Raw genomic sequence first — 16,061 nt, forward strand, 5'->3', positions numbered from 1 at the left:
AGATTAGACCCATCACAGAGATTTTTGATGTAAAGATTTTCTTCTAATTGACCACTTCCTTTAATATCCTTTATATTATATTATAATTATTATTATATTGCATTATATTCCTTTTATATTAGTTATGCTAAAGCTTTTTTAAAAATTCAATTTAACTTTACTTTAAGTCCCAAATTCTCTCCTTCCACCTTCCTCCCCCCACCCCAACACTTTGAGAAGGCAAGAAAAACAAAGCCCATTACAAATATGTATCAAAAGCCTTTCAACTTCATGTAATCAACATTGCTTATTTTATCTTTTGTGTCTGGTTCTGTCTTTTGGTTGGGAGTTCTACCCCTAGTCATTATTGTAAAGGGTACTTATCTATTGTTTTTCTTCTAATTTTTTTTTTATGGTATGAGTTGTGAGTCGTATCCTTTTTGAGCTCACTGTAATATATGGTATAAGGTGTTGGTCTAAATGTAATTACTCTCACATTACTTTCCAGTTAGATAATTTTTAATTAATTTAATTAATTTTAATTAATAATTAATTAATAAATAATTTAAAAATGTCCTTTCCGGTTCTAAATCAATGATCCCATGAAGATAACCTATTTCTCAGGCTTCTCCACTGATGCTCTTCCCTCCCTTGCCTCCCTAGCCATTTCCCGGCTTCAATCAGTAGATGTTTAGACTACAGCTGGTCAAGATGGGGACCACATGTCCTGGTAAGAGACTGCTATAGGGCTGGAGAGACCTGAGATGGGGACCAGACCAATCCTAGGCTGACTCTTTAACCCCACAAACCGTTTTGTGAATGCATTTGTCATGACAAGGCCTGCTGAAGAGGAACAGAAGCCATGTGCTGCTGAGCTAGGGCGGGTCAGGAGCTGACTCTCTGGGGCTGCATATGTGACCTTCCTGGTAGTGAAAGGATGACTGGGTCAAACCAGTCAAAACCTGGGGCTTCAGAACACCATGACAGACCACATTATACATTATAACGGCCCAGCAGGGCTTTACAAAAGACTTGGTTAGTGACATTTGTTTTTCATGCCTTGTGGTCCATAGAAAGAGTTCAGTCAGGAAACCTGAGTCCAAATCTAGCCTCAGATTCTTAACTAGCTGTGTGACCCTGGGCAAGTCACTTAACTTCTGTTTGCTTCAGTTTTCTCAACTGTAAAATGGGAACAATAACAGCACCCACCTCCCAGGATTGTTATGAGGAACAGATGAGGTAGTATTTGTAAAGCACTTAGCACTGTACCTGCCACTTAGTAGGCACTTAATAGATACTTAATTTCTCCTTTTCTACTTGGAGTCAGGAAGACCTGAGTTTGAATTCTGCCTCAGACACACTTTCTAGCTATGTGGCCTGGGGCAAATCGCAACCTTCCTTAGTTTCAATTTCCTTAGGGCTGTTGTTGTGGCTTCAAATGAGATAAAATATAAAGGACTTTGCAAACCTGTGGGTACTCTGTAAATGCTATAATTATTATTACTCTCTGGCATCTTTAGGATGATAATCCTGGCATTTTGTAAACCCTATGTATGTTGTAGGAATGTGAGCTGCTATTATTGTTATGTCATTTTTGAAAGAAAGGCATCTCCCTCTTCCCCTCTCCCCATCTCCCTGTCTCTCCCTCTCTTTCCCCTATCCCTCTTCCCCTCCCCTCCCTTTTTCCCATTCTTGTCCCTATCCCTATTTCTGTTATTGCAAAAAGAAGTTAGTTGGGGGCAGCCATGTGTGTACAGGGTGTTCCTGGATTCCCAAGGCCCCTAACACAGTTGGCCGTGTGGAGAATCTCGATGTCTCCTCCTGAGAGGAGGGCTGCGGTAGGGGAGTAGAGTCCAGGGCATTCCCTCGATCCCAGAACCCACAGGAGAAAGGGGGAGGGAGTAAGGAAAGGGGACAGACCCTGGAGCCCTACCTGCACTAGGGGTTAAGTGGAGAGGCCAGACACAAAGGAAGGGGAATCTTGCAGAAATGCAGCCCTCAGCAGGCCTGGAGGCAGACAGACAGACTGGAAGATTGGACAGTTGGTCAGCTGAGCCGCTTTCCCCGAGTGACCTCACACACCCGGCTTACTCACTAAGGGCCAGCCTCATTCTTGGCTTGCCAGAGGTCTAGCGGAATGGAAGGATGAGAATGCCAGTCCCTCCCACTTTCTCCTTCCAGCCCAGGAAATAAATCTGTAGATTGTTAGAGATCATCTGACCCATTGCCTTCATCGTGCTTTCAGAGATTCAGAGATGGAAAATAATTACACCGGGTCAGAGAGTGAATCAGCCAGAGTTAGGACTTGAATCCAGATCTCCCCACTCCTAGTTTAATGTTCTTTTCCACTCCACCCTATATACAGCTTCAGCCTCATTAGTGGGTAGAACCCCGTGGATCATAGAGGTCTAAATTGTTAATCCCTAGTCAGAGATTCTTTTGGGGTGGAAATCTAGAAGTGAAATGGGGGACTTGGGGCCATGTCTCAGTGTGACCAGAATGAATGGTGGTGGAACCTTAGAGCTGGAAGGGAACTTTTGAGATCTGGTCTGATCTCATTTTTATCAGAAGGGGAAACTAGGATCTAGAGAAGGGGAAGTGACTGGCCCCAAGGATACACAGCTCCTTGGTGGTAGGACTGGGGCTGGAACCCAACACCAGGGTCAGAAGCACTGGCACTAGAAGGATTTCTTCTGGGTGATGGACTGTTTGGTTCCCAAGGAAGGTGGGGCTGGCAACTTTCTAGAACACAACTAGTGAGGGTCCTTAGGGATATCCAGTGGTGTTGGGTCCACTATCAATTTGTTCCCCTTTTAGCAAGTTTCTATGGAGGCCAGGTAGAAAGAGCTGAGGCTGGAAAATGAGTCAATCATACTACTTGAATTCTAAGGTTCCTACCGGTTCTATCCTGTGATTTTTTTTTTTTAGAACCTATGCCCTTTCTGATGGAGACCTTTCTCTTCCTCTTCTCCTTTCCCTTTCCCCTTCCCCTCCTTTCCCTTCTCTTTGCTTCCTTTCCCAATTTTCTTCTCTTTCCTTCCTTCCTTCCTTGTCTAGCCTTAAAAGGAAACCATATGGGCCACTATAAGGAGTTAAAGATAATCCTTTGCTTGATCATAGCCCCATAAAGCATTCTCAGTCCTGTGTCTGAAAGCTGCCCAGAGTCTGTGCTGTCTCTCTGTCTCTGTCTGTCTCTATCTCTCTCTATCTCTCTTTCTCTCTGTCTCAGGCTCTGTCTCTCTCTCTCCCTCCCTCCCTCCTGGCTTTCTGGTGATCTAGGATGAGGCTGTAGAAGAAGAGAGGAGGAGAGGATGGTCCCTCAACTCAGCCCTTCTGCTAGCTGAACTCTTGATTAGGTTACATTTCTGTGATGTGGATCTGCTGATTCCTTCTTGTTCTGACTGCAGGGCGCTGAGATATCGTTTAGGTGATGATACAGATTTATCTGAGAAGTTTGGGGTATACTCTCAATATCTGTGAACAAATAGGAATTTTTTCAATTTAATTTTTTTAGTTAATTAAAATATACCTTCTTTCCCTCCCACCTTACCCTCCCCCACTATTGAAAAAGAAAGAAAAACAAAATCCTTGTAACAACTATGCAAAGTCAGGCAAAACAGTTTCCCTGCATTGGTCACGTCTAAAAATATGTCTCAGTCTGGAGTCTGTCACCTCTTGGTCCCTAAGTCTGTCACCTCCCTGTCGGGAGCTGGGTACCATGTTTCATCTTGAGTGTTCTAGAACTGTGGTTGGTCATTGAATTGATTGGAGTTCTTAAGTCTTTTTTTTTTTTTGCTAGGCAGTGGGGTTAAGTGACTTGCCTAGGGTCACACAGCTAGCAAATGTTATGTGTCTGAGGTCGGATTTGAACTCAGGTCCTCCTGAATCCAGGGCCGATGCTCTATCCACTGCACCACCTAGCTGCCCCCTTAAGTCTTCCAAAGTTGTAAGAAATACAGATTGAGGATCTACTATGGGATCTGGCCCTTGGAACAGAGACCATCAGACCTGGGAGGTCCAGCCTGTCTGTTTTGTAGATATTCAAGAGTCGAGATTGGTTTGGAGGAGGCGGTGATTGTTTGGGAACAGAGTAATGGAAATAACAACGGGCATTTATATGCCAGTTTAATGTTTGCAAAGCGCTTTACATCTATTATCTCATTTGATACTCATAAGAGTTTTATGTGGTAGGTCCTATCCTCATTTCACAGCTAAGGAAACTGAGGCTTGGGTTAAGTGCCTTGCCCGTGTGTCACATGTGTAGCAAGTGTCAGAGTTGGAATTTGAACTCAAGCCACCTCAATGGTGGAAAGTGAGGCGTGAGTAGACTTCTCAGAGGATGATGGAATCTGAGCTGGCTTTTTTTTTAATGTTTATTTTTTTTTTATTAATTTATTTTGATTTATCAACAATCACTTCCATAAACTTTTGAGTTTTAAATTTTTCTCCCCCTCCCTCCCCAGGACAGTGCGCAATCTGATGTAGGCTATACATTACATGTCTATTAAACGTATTTTCACATTACTGATATTGTAAGGAAGAATTACAACCAATAGGAGGAACCATCAGAAAGAGGAAACAAAACACAACAGAAGGAAAAAAAATATTCTTTTGAATATTTATAGATATGGATCCTTCTAACCTGTCACGGATTTGTCATCCAGGGATTTATTTGTCTAAACTTTATGGAACCTCTTTATAATCGTGGGCTGTGCCCCTCTCAGGTACTTTTAGGAGCTGGGTCAGCCTGGATAGCAGTCATGCATTGTGAAGCTGCTGGCTTCCTGCTCTGCATGCCCATTGGGCTAATTTAGGACTTGGGGATGTGAGAGCCAAGGCTGTGGTGTCTGCCTGTGTTCTCTAGGCCTGGACATGGGCTTCTAGCTTCTGTCTGGAAGTTCTAAAATATTGTTGGCTTTGTAGGGCAGGGATAGGACTCCCAGAGAAGCGCTGGTATTGTGGCATTGTAGAATGAGGCCTTGACTGAAAATGGGAGACCTGGGTTCTAGTTCTTGCTCTCCTACATTCTAGCTGTGTGACCACGGATGAGATATTTTACCCTCTGGGTCTCGGCTTTCTCCTCTGTAAAAATAAGGACTGGGGCTAGATGGTCTTTGTGGTCCCTCCCCACTTTAAGATGCTGTTGTTTTTTGGCCCCAGCTCCAGTGGAGTCAGGGACCATAGATGAGCTGAGTACCCCCACATTCATCTTTCAGGCTCATATCTCCCCCTGCCTTAGTAACCACCTTGCATGGATCGTCAAAGGGCTCTTTGTCCCACCAGCTCAGCACTTCATGCTTCTGACCCCTCTCCTTCCACGGCTGTGAAGCCTTCCTGCCCTGGCTGAGTTTCCATAGCTAATAGACAGGGAGAGGCCCTTGCTCTGGGCTTAGGAGTGTGTGTTTGGGGAGGGAAGGCAGGGAGAAAAGGGAGTGTGCATGAGGAGTTTGACTGGCGGGGTTCAGCCGGAGGGATTTCTCTCTGAGAGGTGAGTGGGAACAGATCTCATGACACAGGGCACACAGATGTTTCAGTACTGCCAGAAATTGGACAGCCAAGCATATACTGAGTGAGTCCTGTCCTTTTCTAAGGTAGTAAGCTGTATGCAATGGAACAACCACAGGGAAAGGAATCTTAATTCGGGGCATTTTTTTGGTTTTTTTTTTTGCTAGGCAATGGGGTTATACGACTTGCCCAGGGTCACACAGATAGTAAGTGTCAAGTGTCTGAGGTCGAATTTGAACTCAGGTCCTCCTGACTCCGGGGCTGGTGCTCTATCCACTGCGCCACCTAGCTGCCCCTTAGGAATCAAGAGATTTGGGTTCTGGCCCCATTTCTGTCACAATCTTAGGTAAATTACCACCCCTCTTTGTTCCTCGGTTTCCTCAAATGTAAACAAAGGGATTGGGACAGTGCTCTCTAAGATTCCTTCCTTCCAGCTCTTCCATTCTGTGTTCTTTGCTCTAAGGATGCTTTTAGCTTTGATATTCTAACGTTCTGTATTCCGAGGTTCTACCAGGTTTAACATTCTATGGTTTACATTCCAAGACTCCTTAGATGGTCTGATGTTCTGGGCTGCCTAGCCTCAGGGGCAAGGCCAGTAGGTTTAAGAGGGTCTGAGTATATCCTCCCCAGGTGTGCGGCCTGTCCTCTGTCCTTATCTCCAGGGAACCAGCTTTGGGAATCTCTGGGCCTGGAGAGACTCTTTCTTTGTCCTAGAGTGACTCCTGCAAAATTCCTTAGGATTTGGCTCCCTCTGGTGGCTCCTAGGGAATATGTAGCTAGGTTGAGGTAGCCCAGGGGCCAGAGGGGAATGGCAGGGCATTTTGCCAGATAAATTAGATGGGAGAGGATAGGTTCCTTTTTCATGTCTCTGCTTTCCTGTCCCGTCCCCATAACCTTCCTCATGTAGGTTGTTGTAAGATGTGGGAAAAAGCTGGTTCTTGCCCTTGGGAATCCATCAGGAGTACCAACTGAAGAATGGAGGGATCTGTTCCTCTGTACACATCATGTTATCATTTCTTCTTGAAAAGCCCTAGTGCCAGGCTTCTGTCTCCATTACCTTTCCCTGTGCCTAGGCCCGCCTGCCGCCTGAGCTGGGACAATGACTGAGGCTCGGAGGGACAGCTCCAGCAGCTTACAGCGAAAGAAACCACCATGGCTCAAACTGGACATCCCGACTTCAACTCCAGCCCCTGCTTCAGCCCCAGCCCTGGCCCCAGCCTCAGCAGCTGAGGAGCCCATCTTTGTGCCGGTAAGAACCCTGTAGGGGCCCTTTGAGGTCTGGGGCAAAGAAGGAGTCTGCTTTTCCCTAACAGGGACCTGGTCACCAGCCAAACCAAGGCCCTCAAAGTCCTAGGCACAAACAGGGGGCCACACAGCCTTGCTGTGGGGATCCCAGGGAGGTGGTTCATCTCATCTCTTCGGCTCCCGTGAGCTTTCCAAGAATTATGGGTAAAAGGAGGCTTAGAAATGGCCTCGGAGCAAGTTGGGTGGTAACCTCCTTCACCCTCCTTACTTCCCCTCCCTCCAATAGCCTCTGAAGCGTCAAGCCTTTCTGCGAAGTATCAGCATGCCAGCTGAGAGTGCCCGAGTGCCATCCCCCCATGAACCAATGCGGCGCCCAGCCTTGCAGAGACAGACGTCCATCACCCAGACCATCCGCAGGTAATGGTCTCTTCTCCCTGGGGCCCCTGAGAACTGCAGCTTGGACTCCTGCACGCAAGGTCGTTCAGCCTTCCTGACTAGAAAGGCTGCATGGTATTTTGGAAAGAACTGAATTTGGAGCCCGAGGACTGGGTTCTAATCCTGGTTCTTCTGCTGAGGCAGAGATCATCTGAGCTGGAAAGGGACCTTGGAGGTCATCTGGTCCCATTCCAGAGAAGGGAGGTTAATTCTCAGGGCTCTTTCAGCTGCTTTTCCAGGAATAGGAAACTTCTAACAACTTCTGATCTCCTTTGAATCCCGGCTGGGACCTGGTCAGGGGCCCTATGAACTACATTTGGATTCAGAAAGCCTGGGTAGGGAGGAGTGAGGATGGGCAGTGCCCAGCAAGTAGAAAAAGAAACAAAGTTCACAGGAGAATTAGGGTAGGGGTGGAGGAAGGGGATGGAGTACCAGGAAGAGGGCATCTACTGGCAGGCATGGAAATCCCATCCCTGGGAGAGACAGGCAGTGGGAGCCCATTGGCCTCCCATGTTGTCCTGGGGGAGGGGGAGAGGGGAATGTGTGCAGAGAGGAATGAGGGGCAGGGGCAGGATCTTTCTATATCTGTGCCTTGGGCAGTGGGAAGGGTTGTCAGGGTATATTAGGCTTCCAGGAGGGTGGGAGCTTGGTGCGTGCTTCCCACAGTGGCCAAGCCTAGAGCAGGGTTCTTAAACTTGAACTTTTATTTGATATTTTGATAACTATTTCAATATAATTGGTTTCCTTTGTAATCCTCTGTGTTTTAATTTTTGCCTTTAAAAACATTATTCAGAACAAACATTATTCTCAGAAGGAGTCTCCCCCAGATTGTCTAAAGGATTATTTGCACACAAGAAGCTGAGAACTCCTGCCCTAGAAGACCCCACTATTCCCACTTGGCAACAATTCCTCGTTTATTGTCTTGTTCTGTTCTCGCATCAGTTTGGATTTTGGGGGTTTTGTAATTTGATAGCCAATCAGCCTTGCAAAGTGTCCTCACTGGCTGCAGCTGCCTCCAGATCTCAGAGACCCAGATTCCCAGGAGGCTGCTCAGGGGTTCTCCTTTACCATAGGCTGCTAAGTAGACATGAGGAGGAGGGACTGGGGGACACAGGGACACTTGATTCTGCCCAGACTTCTCCCCTACTTAGGGACATCACTTGGGCTCTCCATGCCTTATCCTTAGGGCTGTCTGCTCCCCTCTTCCCTCTATGTCTCTAGAATTTTGTCCATTTCTGTTCCCTGCCTTCCTTTCCTTCTCTCCCATTTGCCAGCTCTTTTTGTCTGTGCCATGTGCTGTTCTCTCTCTGTTCCCCTGGTCTGTCCTTTCCCACCCCCTGCTAACAGCTCTCTGGGCCTCTTGTCTCTACCACTATTCTCTGCCCAGCTCTCAGTGTCTCACTTCTTCCCCACCTCTTCCAGCTCTGGGCCTTTTGTTTCTCCTCCAATTCACTCTTCTCTTCTCTTCCTCTCCCTCTCCCTCTCCCTCCCTTCTCTGTTTCTCTTTCACCTGCATGGCGCCCTTCCTCATCTTTCTCCTCCTCCCTCCTTCCCACCCCTCCCAAGCAGCAGCCGACAGGTTCACTTTGAACGAATCCACACCCTGCCTATCCTCGGCCACCAGGCCTCCCGCCGGCCCCTACGAAAGCGCCAGTCGCTCTCTCGCTCCCTGCTCAGGTATCTGGCGGGAGGGCAAGCGGGCGCATGTGTGTGTGTGTGTATGTGTGTATGTGTGTCTCATCTTTGCACTCACTTTGTGCTACTTTGGCCCCTTGCACGTGGGGGTGTGTGTGCGCGTGTGTATGTATGTGTGTGGTGTGTAACCTTTCTGTAGGAGCCAATGTAACCTGCCGGGCATATCCAGGGAGACCGTGGTGACGCTGACCAGGCTTTCCCCTTCTAGCTGGGCTGGGGGAGCCCCGGGATGGCCACTGCTTTGCATGCTGCTTTCATACCATTTGCATAGTGCTTAGTGAATGTCTGAATGCACCAACGCCCCTTGTCCCCTGCCTTGTTCTTTTCTTGCCATCAGTCTTCATTCTAAAGGCTTTGTAAGTATCTTCAGGTCTTTGGCGTTGAGTACGACCACTCTTGCCTGGAGATCTGGCCTATTTGAGGTCTGCCTGGTGCCAGGGCTCCCACCAAATAGGCAGATGTGTAGTAGAAAGTGGCTTCCCTACTCTGAGTGTCAGGGGGCCTGGGTTCTGATCCTGGCTGTTTCTGTAACTCTGTGTGAACCTGGGCAAGCTCTTTAACCTCCCTGAGTTCCCGTTTCCTTTCTGTCGAATGGGTATTGATTATCCTTGACCACCTTACTTCAGTACTGTGGTGAGAAGCAAATGAAATAAAGGACGTAAGGAGAATTTTAAAACTTGCTGTACAACATGAAGGATTAGTATCCTTCTGCCCCGAGTGACGGCTAATCCCAGTGCACTCACTGTGGGGAGGTGGGGGAGAGACACTGGGAATGTCCAAAGGCATGCTCCATGTCAGGGTGCCATGAGGTCTGGCACTAGGTGTCTGCCCACTATTCAGCTTCATTGCACTGTCTTTCCTCTCCTCCTGACCAGGAGTAACTAGAGAGAAAGGTGAAAGACCGCAAAGCTCATGGTTCCTCCCCATGTTCTAGGCAGTGGTGGAAGGGGAATGTTAGGACTGTGTTGGGGAGGGGAGCGGGTTATAAGCCATACTGGCTACACTTTGGACCTCCCCAGGCTGAGCAAAACTGGGAGAAGGAACACCAGATGATTCTTACTTGATATAGAGAAAGCTGAAATCAAGAAAATAGGAAGAATGAGGGCAAGGGTTGAGGTTGGGATGGGAAACCAGAGGGAAACACTTTGGAGCTGTAGGAGGGAGGGAGGCGTGAAATGTGGGCTCTGTATGGGGGAGATACCAGAGCAGCAAGAGAGGGGAGGTGTGTGGGACACATATGGTTTAAAACCAGGGGGCTGGGGGAGGAGAGGAGGGAAGAGTGGACCAGGTACAAGGGGAACCCCCATGCATTGGGATGTGACAGTAGAGTTTAGAGCCCCTCTTCCCTTTGACAGCCCCTTTCTCCCGCTCTTCCCATCTAAGGCTTGCTTTCCCTCTCGCCCATCTTCCAGGGGCACAGCTGACTGGTTTGGGGTGAGCAAGGACAGTGACACCAACCAGAAATGGCAACGTAAGAGCATCCGTCATTGCAGCCAGCGATACGGGAAGTTGAAACCCCAAGTGATCCGGGAGATGGATCTCCCGAGCCAGGACAACATCTCTCTCACCAGCACCGAAACTCCTCCCCCGCTCTACGTAGGGCCCTGCCAGCTGGGCATGCAGAAGGTGAGAGCCCGGGGGGCAGGGGCAGGAAGGATGTCTTAGAAATCATGCAGTCCGCTGGGATGCTGAGGGTGCATTGGACTAGGAGTCAGAGGGCCTGACTTTGGGTCCTGGCTCTGAGGCTGCCCAGCTGGGTGACCTGAAACAGGTCACCCACCCTTGTCTGAAGGCCTGTCTGAGCCTGAGCTTCCTCATCTGCAGCATGGAAATAGTAAGACTTTGGGGTGCAGTGGAGAGTATTTGATCTGGGGTCGTTCACGTCCTGATTTAGTGTTGGCTGTTTCTTACTTCGGGGATATTAATGAAGATAAAAATTGGGTAATATACTTAAAGCATTTTGTAATCAGAAAAATGCTATATAAATAAGAAATACCATAACCTTTCACCCAGTGGGGGAATTTCCCCTACACCAGTGTGTCCCAACTGGCTTTGATCCATGGCAAATTTTTAATAGTTTACAAAGCCTTTTGCTATCACAGGAAAGGATATAAGCATTTATTTAGTGCATACTATGTGCCAGGCACTGCGCTAAGCACTTTATAAATGTTATCTCTTTTGATCCTCATAACAACTCTGGGAGTTTTATTTGTACAAATGAGGAAATTGAGGCAGAGAGGTTTAAGTGACTTGTCCAGAGTGTCACAGCCAGTAAGTATCTGGGGGTCAGATTTAAACTCAGGTTTTCCTGACTCCAGGCCTGGTGCTCTATCTTCTGGCTGCCTCCAAGTCAGGATTATATGGTAGAAAGCAAGTTTATTGACTTTGGAATTGGCAAGGCTTGGGTTCAAATCCTAGCTCTGTTTTGTTGTTGTTCAGTTGTGTCCCACTCTTTATGGCCCCCCAGCTCTGTTAACCTCTGTGACATTTGACAAGTTGCATAACCTCTCTGAGATTTGGTTTCTGCTTCTGTAAAATAAAGAGGATTCAGTTCAGTTCAATTCAGTGTGCTCTCATTAAGTCCTGCTACATGCTAGGCTTTGTGCTAAGTGCGGAGGCTACAAAGACCAAAGGGAATCTCCTTTCCCTCAGGCAGCTTCCCTTCTACTTAGACCAGCATATGCTATCTATGGGATCCTCATGGCTTAAGTCTCCTGCTTTTCTGAAGAGTTCTTACTTCTTGGAACTTGCGCATTTTAAAAGCCAGCTTCTCTTTCTGTCTTGCCCTTACCGAGTCCTGCCTCCTGAGCCTCAAGGAAGAGGCTGAGAAAGTGAGGAAATCCGAGGTGGAGAATTTAGAATTTTATCTGTCTGAAAAGTAGCTTAGGTTATGAAACACTTTTGTTCTACAGCACCCCAACAGGCAATGGGCCAAGATGGTGATGGTGGCGATGCTGGTGGTCATTGTCATGAGTAATGGCAATCCCTTATGTTTTCACGCATATGCACGTATTATATATGTAAGTGTCCATATAAGCACCTATAGGTAGGCACACATGCAAACACACTTGTGTATGTACATGTATAAAATACTCATGTATTATATACATGTATATGTATGGTGTGTTTCATATATACACACACATGCGTAAATACACACATACATATATGCATGGATGCGCGCGCGCACACACACACACACACACACACACACACACACACACACACACACACCCCTCTAACAGGAGCAAAGGACTGGTGTCCCATTGAACTCCATTCATGAATCCCAGAATGAGTCTTGACTGGAGCTGGAATCTGGCCCAACTGTTGTGCCCTGAGACGGGTCTGTCAGTCCCCACAATGGCAAGAGAGAATGAGAGAATTCCCTGTGTGGACAGAGCCTGACCGTGGGCATGGGGAGTGGGTGAGAGGAGGGGGAGAGAGAGAGGAGATGGGAGGAGTAATTGCTCCCCAGTCAGAACTCACTGTGGTGGGTGAAGTTGGACATCCATAGGTAAAACTAGAGACCGTACATATAGAACAGAATGCCAACAAACACGTGTTTAACCTAAGAATTACTATGGTAATAGTCTGATGGAGGTGCTCTAAAGTGGAACAAGGGTGCCTCAGTTAGGTAGGGAGCTCGTCATCATTGGGGGTGCCCAGTAAGAGGCTAGTCAGCCAATGGTAGAATTTGAAGGATGAGGGAGATTTTGGCTCAGTATAACAAAACAACTTCCTAACGGTAGTTATCTCAAAGTAGAATGTTTTTGGAGGCCGTGTGTCCTTTTGTTACAGGTCTTTTAGCAGAGTTTGGAAGGTGACTTGTTTTTGGGCAGGAGGCTGGACAAAATGACTTTTGAGGTCCTCTCCAGCTTCCCCTGCGGGCCATAGTCTCACCCCATCCCTCATAACCACCTACCCTATAGGGGAACTCGAAGGTCCCTGTCCTCTAACAAGGCCTTGGAGGCAACGTGAAGACATTGAGTTAACTTCTTCTGTGTCCCCAGGGACTGAGACAGAAGAGTATGTATGTGTGGCCCTCGCAACGCGGGATAGTTCCCCACACCTTCCTCCCCGGCCCCTTCCCCCATCCCAACTAGGCCCTGTCTCCCGTTGCAGATCATCGACCCGCTGGCCCGAGGCCGGGCATTCCGCGTGGCAGACGACATGGATGGCTACAGCATCCCTCACACACCTATCACACCTGGGGCCACCTCCCTCTGCTCCTTCACTAGCTCCCGCTCCGGCTTCAATCGCCTGCCAAGGAGGCGCAAGAGGGAATCTGTCGCCAAGATGAGCTTCCGGGCAGCAGCCGCTCTCGTGAAGGTGAGCAGGGCTCGGACCCCGCTGGGGAGCTGACAGGTGTGTCAGTCCTTGGGGGAGGTCGTGTGTGTGTGTGTGTGTGTACATGCCTCAGAAGTCTTACGCTTGTGCATGCATACATATGTAGGGAGATGCATGAATGCCTGTGTAACAAGAGGTGCGTGTATGTATGTAGGCATGTGCTGATATCTGTGTGTGTGTACGTGGGTGTCATGTGTGAAATCTCTTAAAAAGACACGAGGGGTCCCTTTGGGGCTGTTGTCCGGGTCTGCAGAACTTCACCTCCTTCCCTCCCCTCCTTGCAGGGCCGATCTGTGAGGGAAAGCACCTTGCGCAGGGCCCAGAGACGAAGCTTCACACCTGCCAGTTTCCTAGAGGAAGATACCGTGGACTTCCCTGATGAACTGGACACGTCCTTCTTTGCTCGGGTAAATGAAAAGCCACCTTTGCCCCTAGAGGCGGGGGCCCTGAGCATGGTTTCTCTCTGCCTATCCTGCCCCATCTTTCCAGGCATCGATCTTTCCTTCTCCTGGCCTCTGTGGTTTGTCTCTCCTACTTCATCTCCACTTCACCCAGAGGGTCCCTTCTCCTGTCCCCTGCCATCCTCTCTGTCTCAGTCCACCACTGAGTGTTCTGCCCCACGAGAGGCCTGTTCCCCTGCAGCCCCTCCCTCGCCGCTCCTGTGATGAGCGTCCTCCCCATTTGCTCAGGAAGGAGTCCTCCACGAGGAGCTGTCCACCTACCCGGATGAGGTGTTTGAATCGCCTTCAGAAGCCGCGCTCAAAGAGTGGGAAGAGAAGCCGCCGGAGCAGGCAGACCTCACCGGAGGCGCCCTGGACAAGAGCGAGCTGGAAAGAAGCCATCTGATGCTGTGAGCTGCTCCCCCGCTGGGGTGGACAGGTCTCTTGGGGGCAGGTGTCCCTGAGCTTGGGGTGAGGAGGAATCTTGGTAGGACTCACCCCCCGGATCTCTGAAGACCTGGAGCCACTTAGCTTCTGATACAGAGCCCAGCAGGGGATAGTAAAAAGAATCCTGGATTGGGAGTCAGGAGCGCTGGGTCCAAGCCCTCACCTCTCTCTTAACTCTGTGGCCTTGAGCAAATCACTTCCCGTCTCTCAACCTCATTGTCCTCATCCTCTTATTAAACAGATGAAGAAGGTGTTTCTGGGGCATGTTTTTGCTTGGTTAAAGAAAGGAGAAGAGTTATCCAAAAATGAAATGGATTTTCAAGAGAGAAGAGATAGTGGTAGTGAATTTCCTAGCATTGGAAGTGTTCCAGTGGAGGCAGAATAACTACCTTAGAAGGGATCAGAGGGCAGAGAAGAGATTTCTTTTTGGACCAGATGACCTCTGAGGGCCTTTTAGCTTTGAGATGGTATGGGAGTCACCTGTGTGCTCTCCCCTCACAGTGCCTGGCACATAGTAGGTGCTTTTGTTGTTTAGTTGTTTCAATCTCTTCGTGACCCCATTGAGGGTTTTCTTGATAGAGATACTAGAGTAGTTTGCCATTTCCTTCTTCAGCTCATTTTACTGATGAGGAACTGAGGTAAATCGGGGTAAGTGACTTGCCCAGGGTCACATAGCTCGTAAGTGTCTGAGGCTGGATTTTTAAACTCAGGAAGATGAGTCTTCCTGGATCCAGCCCTGGCCCTCTGTCCACTATGCCATCCAGCTGTCCAATAGGTGTTTAATAAAAGTTTATTGATTGATTAAGATTTCCCCCCTGAATCAGTCATATTCCTGGATAAGCTTCCCAGGGAACTTAATTTAACAATTTTTATTTATACATACACACGTTATTTAACAAAAACAATGAACAATTACATATAACAGTTGTAGCATTTGTATGTGCTAGTCTACATCTGCTGTTGGAGGTGAGGCAGTAGAAGGTGCCCGGCCTCTGGGTGTCAGGGGATGGGCCTGGCCAGCTGACTCCCCACACCTGAGCCTGGTTATTGTCTATGTTTCAGACCTCTGGAGCGGGGGTGGCGGAAGCAGAAGGAGGGGGCTGCCGTAGCTCCCCAGCCCAAGGTGCGGCTGCGGCAGGAGGTGGTGAGCGTGGCAGGGCCACGGCGGGGTCAACGCATTGCCGTGCCGGTCAGGAAGCTGTTTGCCAAAGAGAAGAGGCCCTACGGACTGGGCATGGTGGGCCGGCTCACCAATCGCACCTATCGGAAGCGCATAGACAGCTACGTTAAGCGACAGATTGAGGACATGGATGACCACAGGTGGGGAGTGGCCAAAGGGCAGGGGGGCACAGATGCTAGGGGTCGGAGTGACCAGGAAAGTAGTGGACACTGAGGGGTGGAAGGAACAGGGTGATTGGGAGGCTAAGTCCTCCAAACACATCCATGGTATGAAAATCTGGATTTACGTGAAAGATCAATTTGGTACTGAGGCTCCCATTAATAATAATAATTGATCTTTATATAGTGCCGTGAGATTTGAAAAATGCTTTATATCCAGTATCTTACTTCAACCTCATACTAACCTATTGAGGTGGGTACTATCTGGTATTATTTATCCCCATTTTACTGATGAGGAAACTGAGACCTAGAGAGGGAAAGTGACTTGCTCATGATCACACAGCTAGTGACAGAGACAGAATTTGAACCCCACTCTCCCTGATGCCAGCTTCATCACGCTATCAGTTATACCTTATTTCAGGAAGTTTCCCTGCAGAGTTCAATCGCAGGCTCCTAAACTTGAGAGCTGGAAGGGACTTTGAGATCAGTGAGTAGGCATGCTGATTTCACAAAGCTTTGGGTTTGGACCTGGTTCGAATCCTGACTCTGCTGCCTGCAGGATCTTGGGTAAAGCACTCTTCCTGCTCTGAGATTCACTTTCCATACCTGTAAAATAAAGTTGAAGTCCTT

At 48.4% G+C, this 16,061-nt stretch overlaps 1 protein-coding gene across 2 annotated transcripts in view; it reads left to right on the top strand.

Moving 5' to 3' along the window:
• Nucleotides 1–16,061, top strand: part of LOC114043673 (inactive rhomboid protein 1) — a 48,498-nt gene that overhangs the window by 24,060 nt on the left and 8,377 nt on the right. The window contains exons 1-8 of one of the 2 annotated variants that reach the window (XM_027862751.1): nt 693–709; nt 6,558–6,733; nt 7,016–7,146; nt 10,272–10,485; nt 12,982–13,188; nt 13,491–13,613; nt 13,896–14,056; nt 15,156–15,413. In XM_027862751.1, coding sequence (XP_027718552.1) covers nt 6,584–6,733; nt 7,016–7,146; nt 10,272–10,485; nt 12,982–13,188; nt 13,491–13,613; nt 13,896–14,056; nt 15,156–15,413 — 1,244 coding nt within the window. In that variant the 5' untranslated portion in view covers nt 693–709; nt 6,558–6,583. Of the gene's footprint in view, nt 1–692; nt 710–6,557; nt 6,734–7,015; nt 7,147–10,271; nt 10,486–12,981; nt 13,189–13,490; nt 13,614–13,895; nt 14,057–15,155; nt 15,414–16,061 lie in introns of those variants that run through there. The other variant, XM_027862750.1, reaches the window with a different exon arrangement.

The sequence above is a fragment of the Vombatus ursinus genome, unplaced genomic scaffold (assembly GCF_900497805.2).
Source record: "Vombatus ursinus unplaced genomic scaffold, bare-nosed wombat genome assembly UNPS02014770.1, whole genome shotgun sequence".
Taxonomy (NCBI): Eukaryota; Metazoa; Chordata; class Mammalia; order Diprotodontia; family Vombatidae; genus Vombatus; species Vombatus ursinus.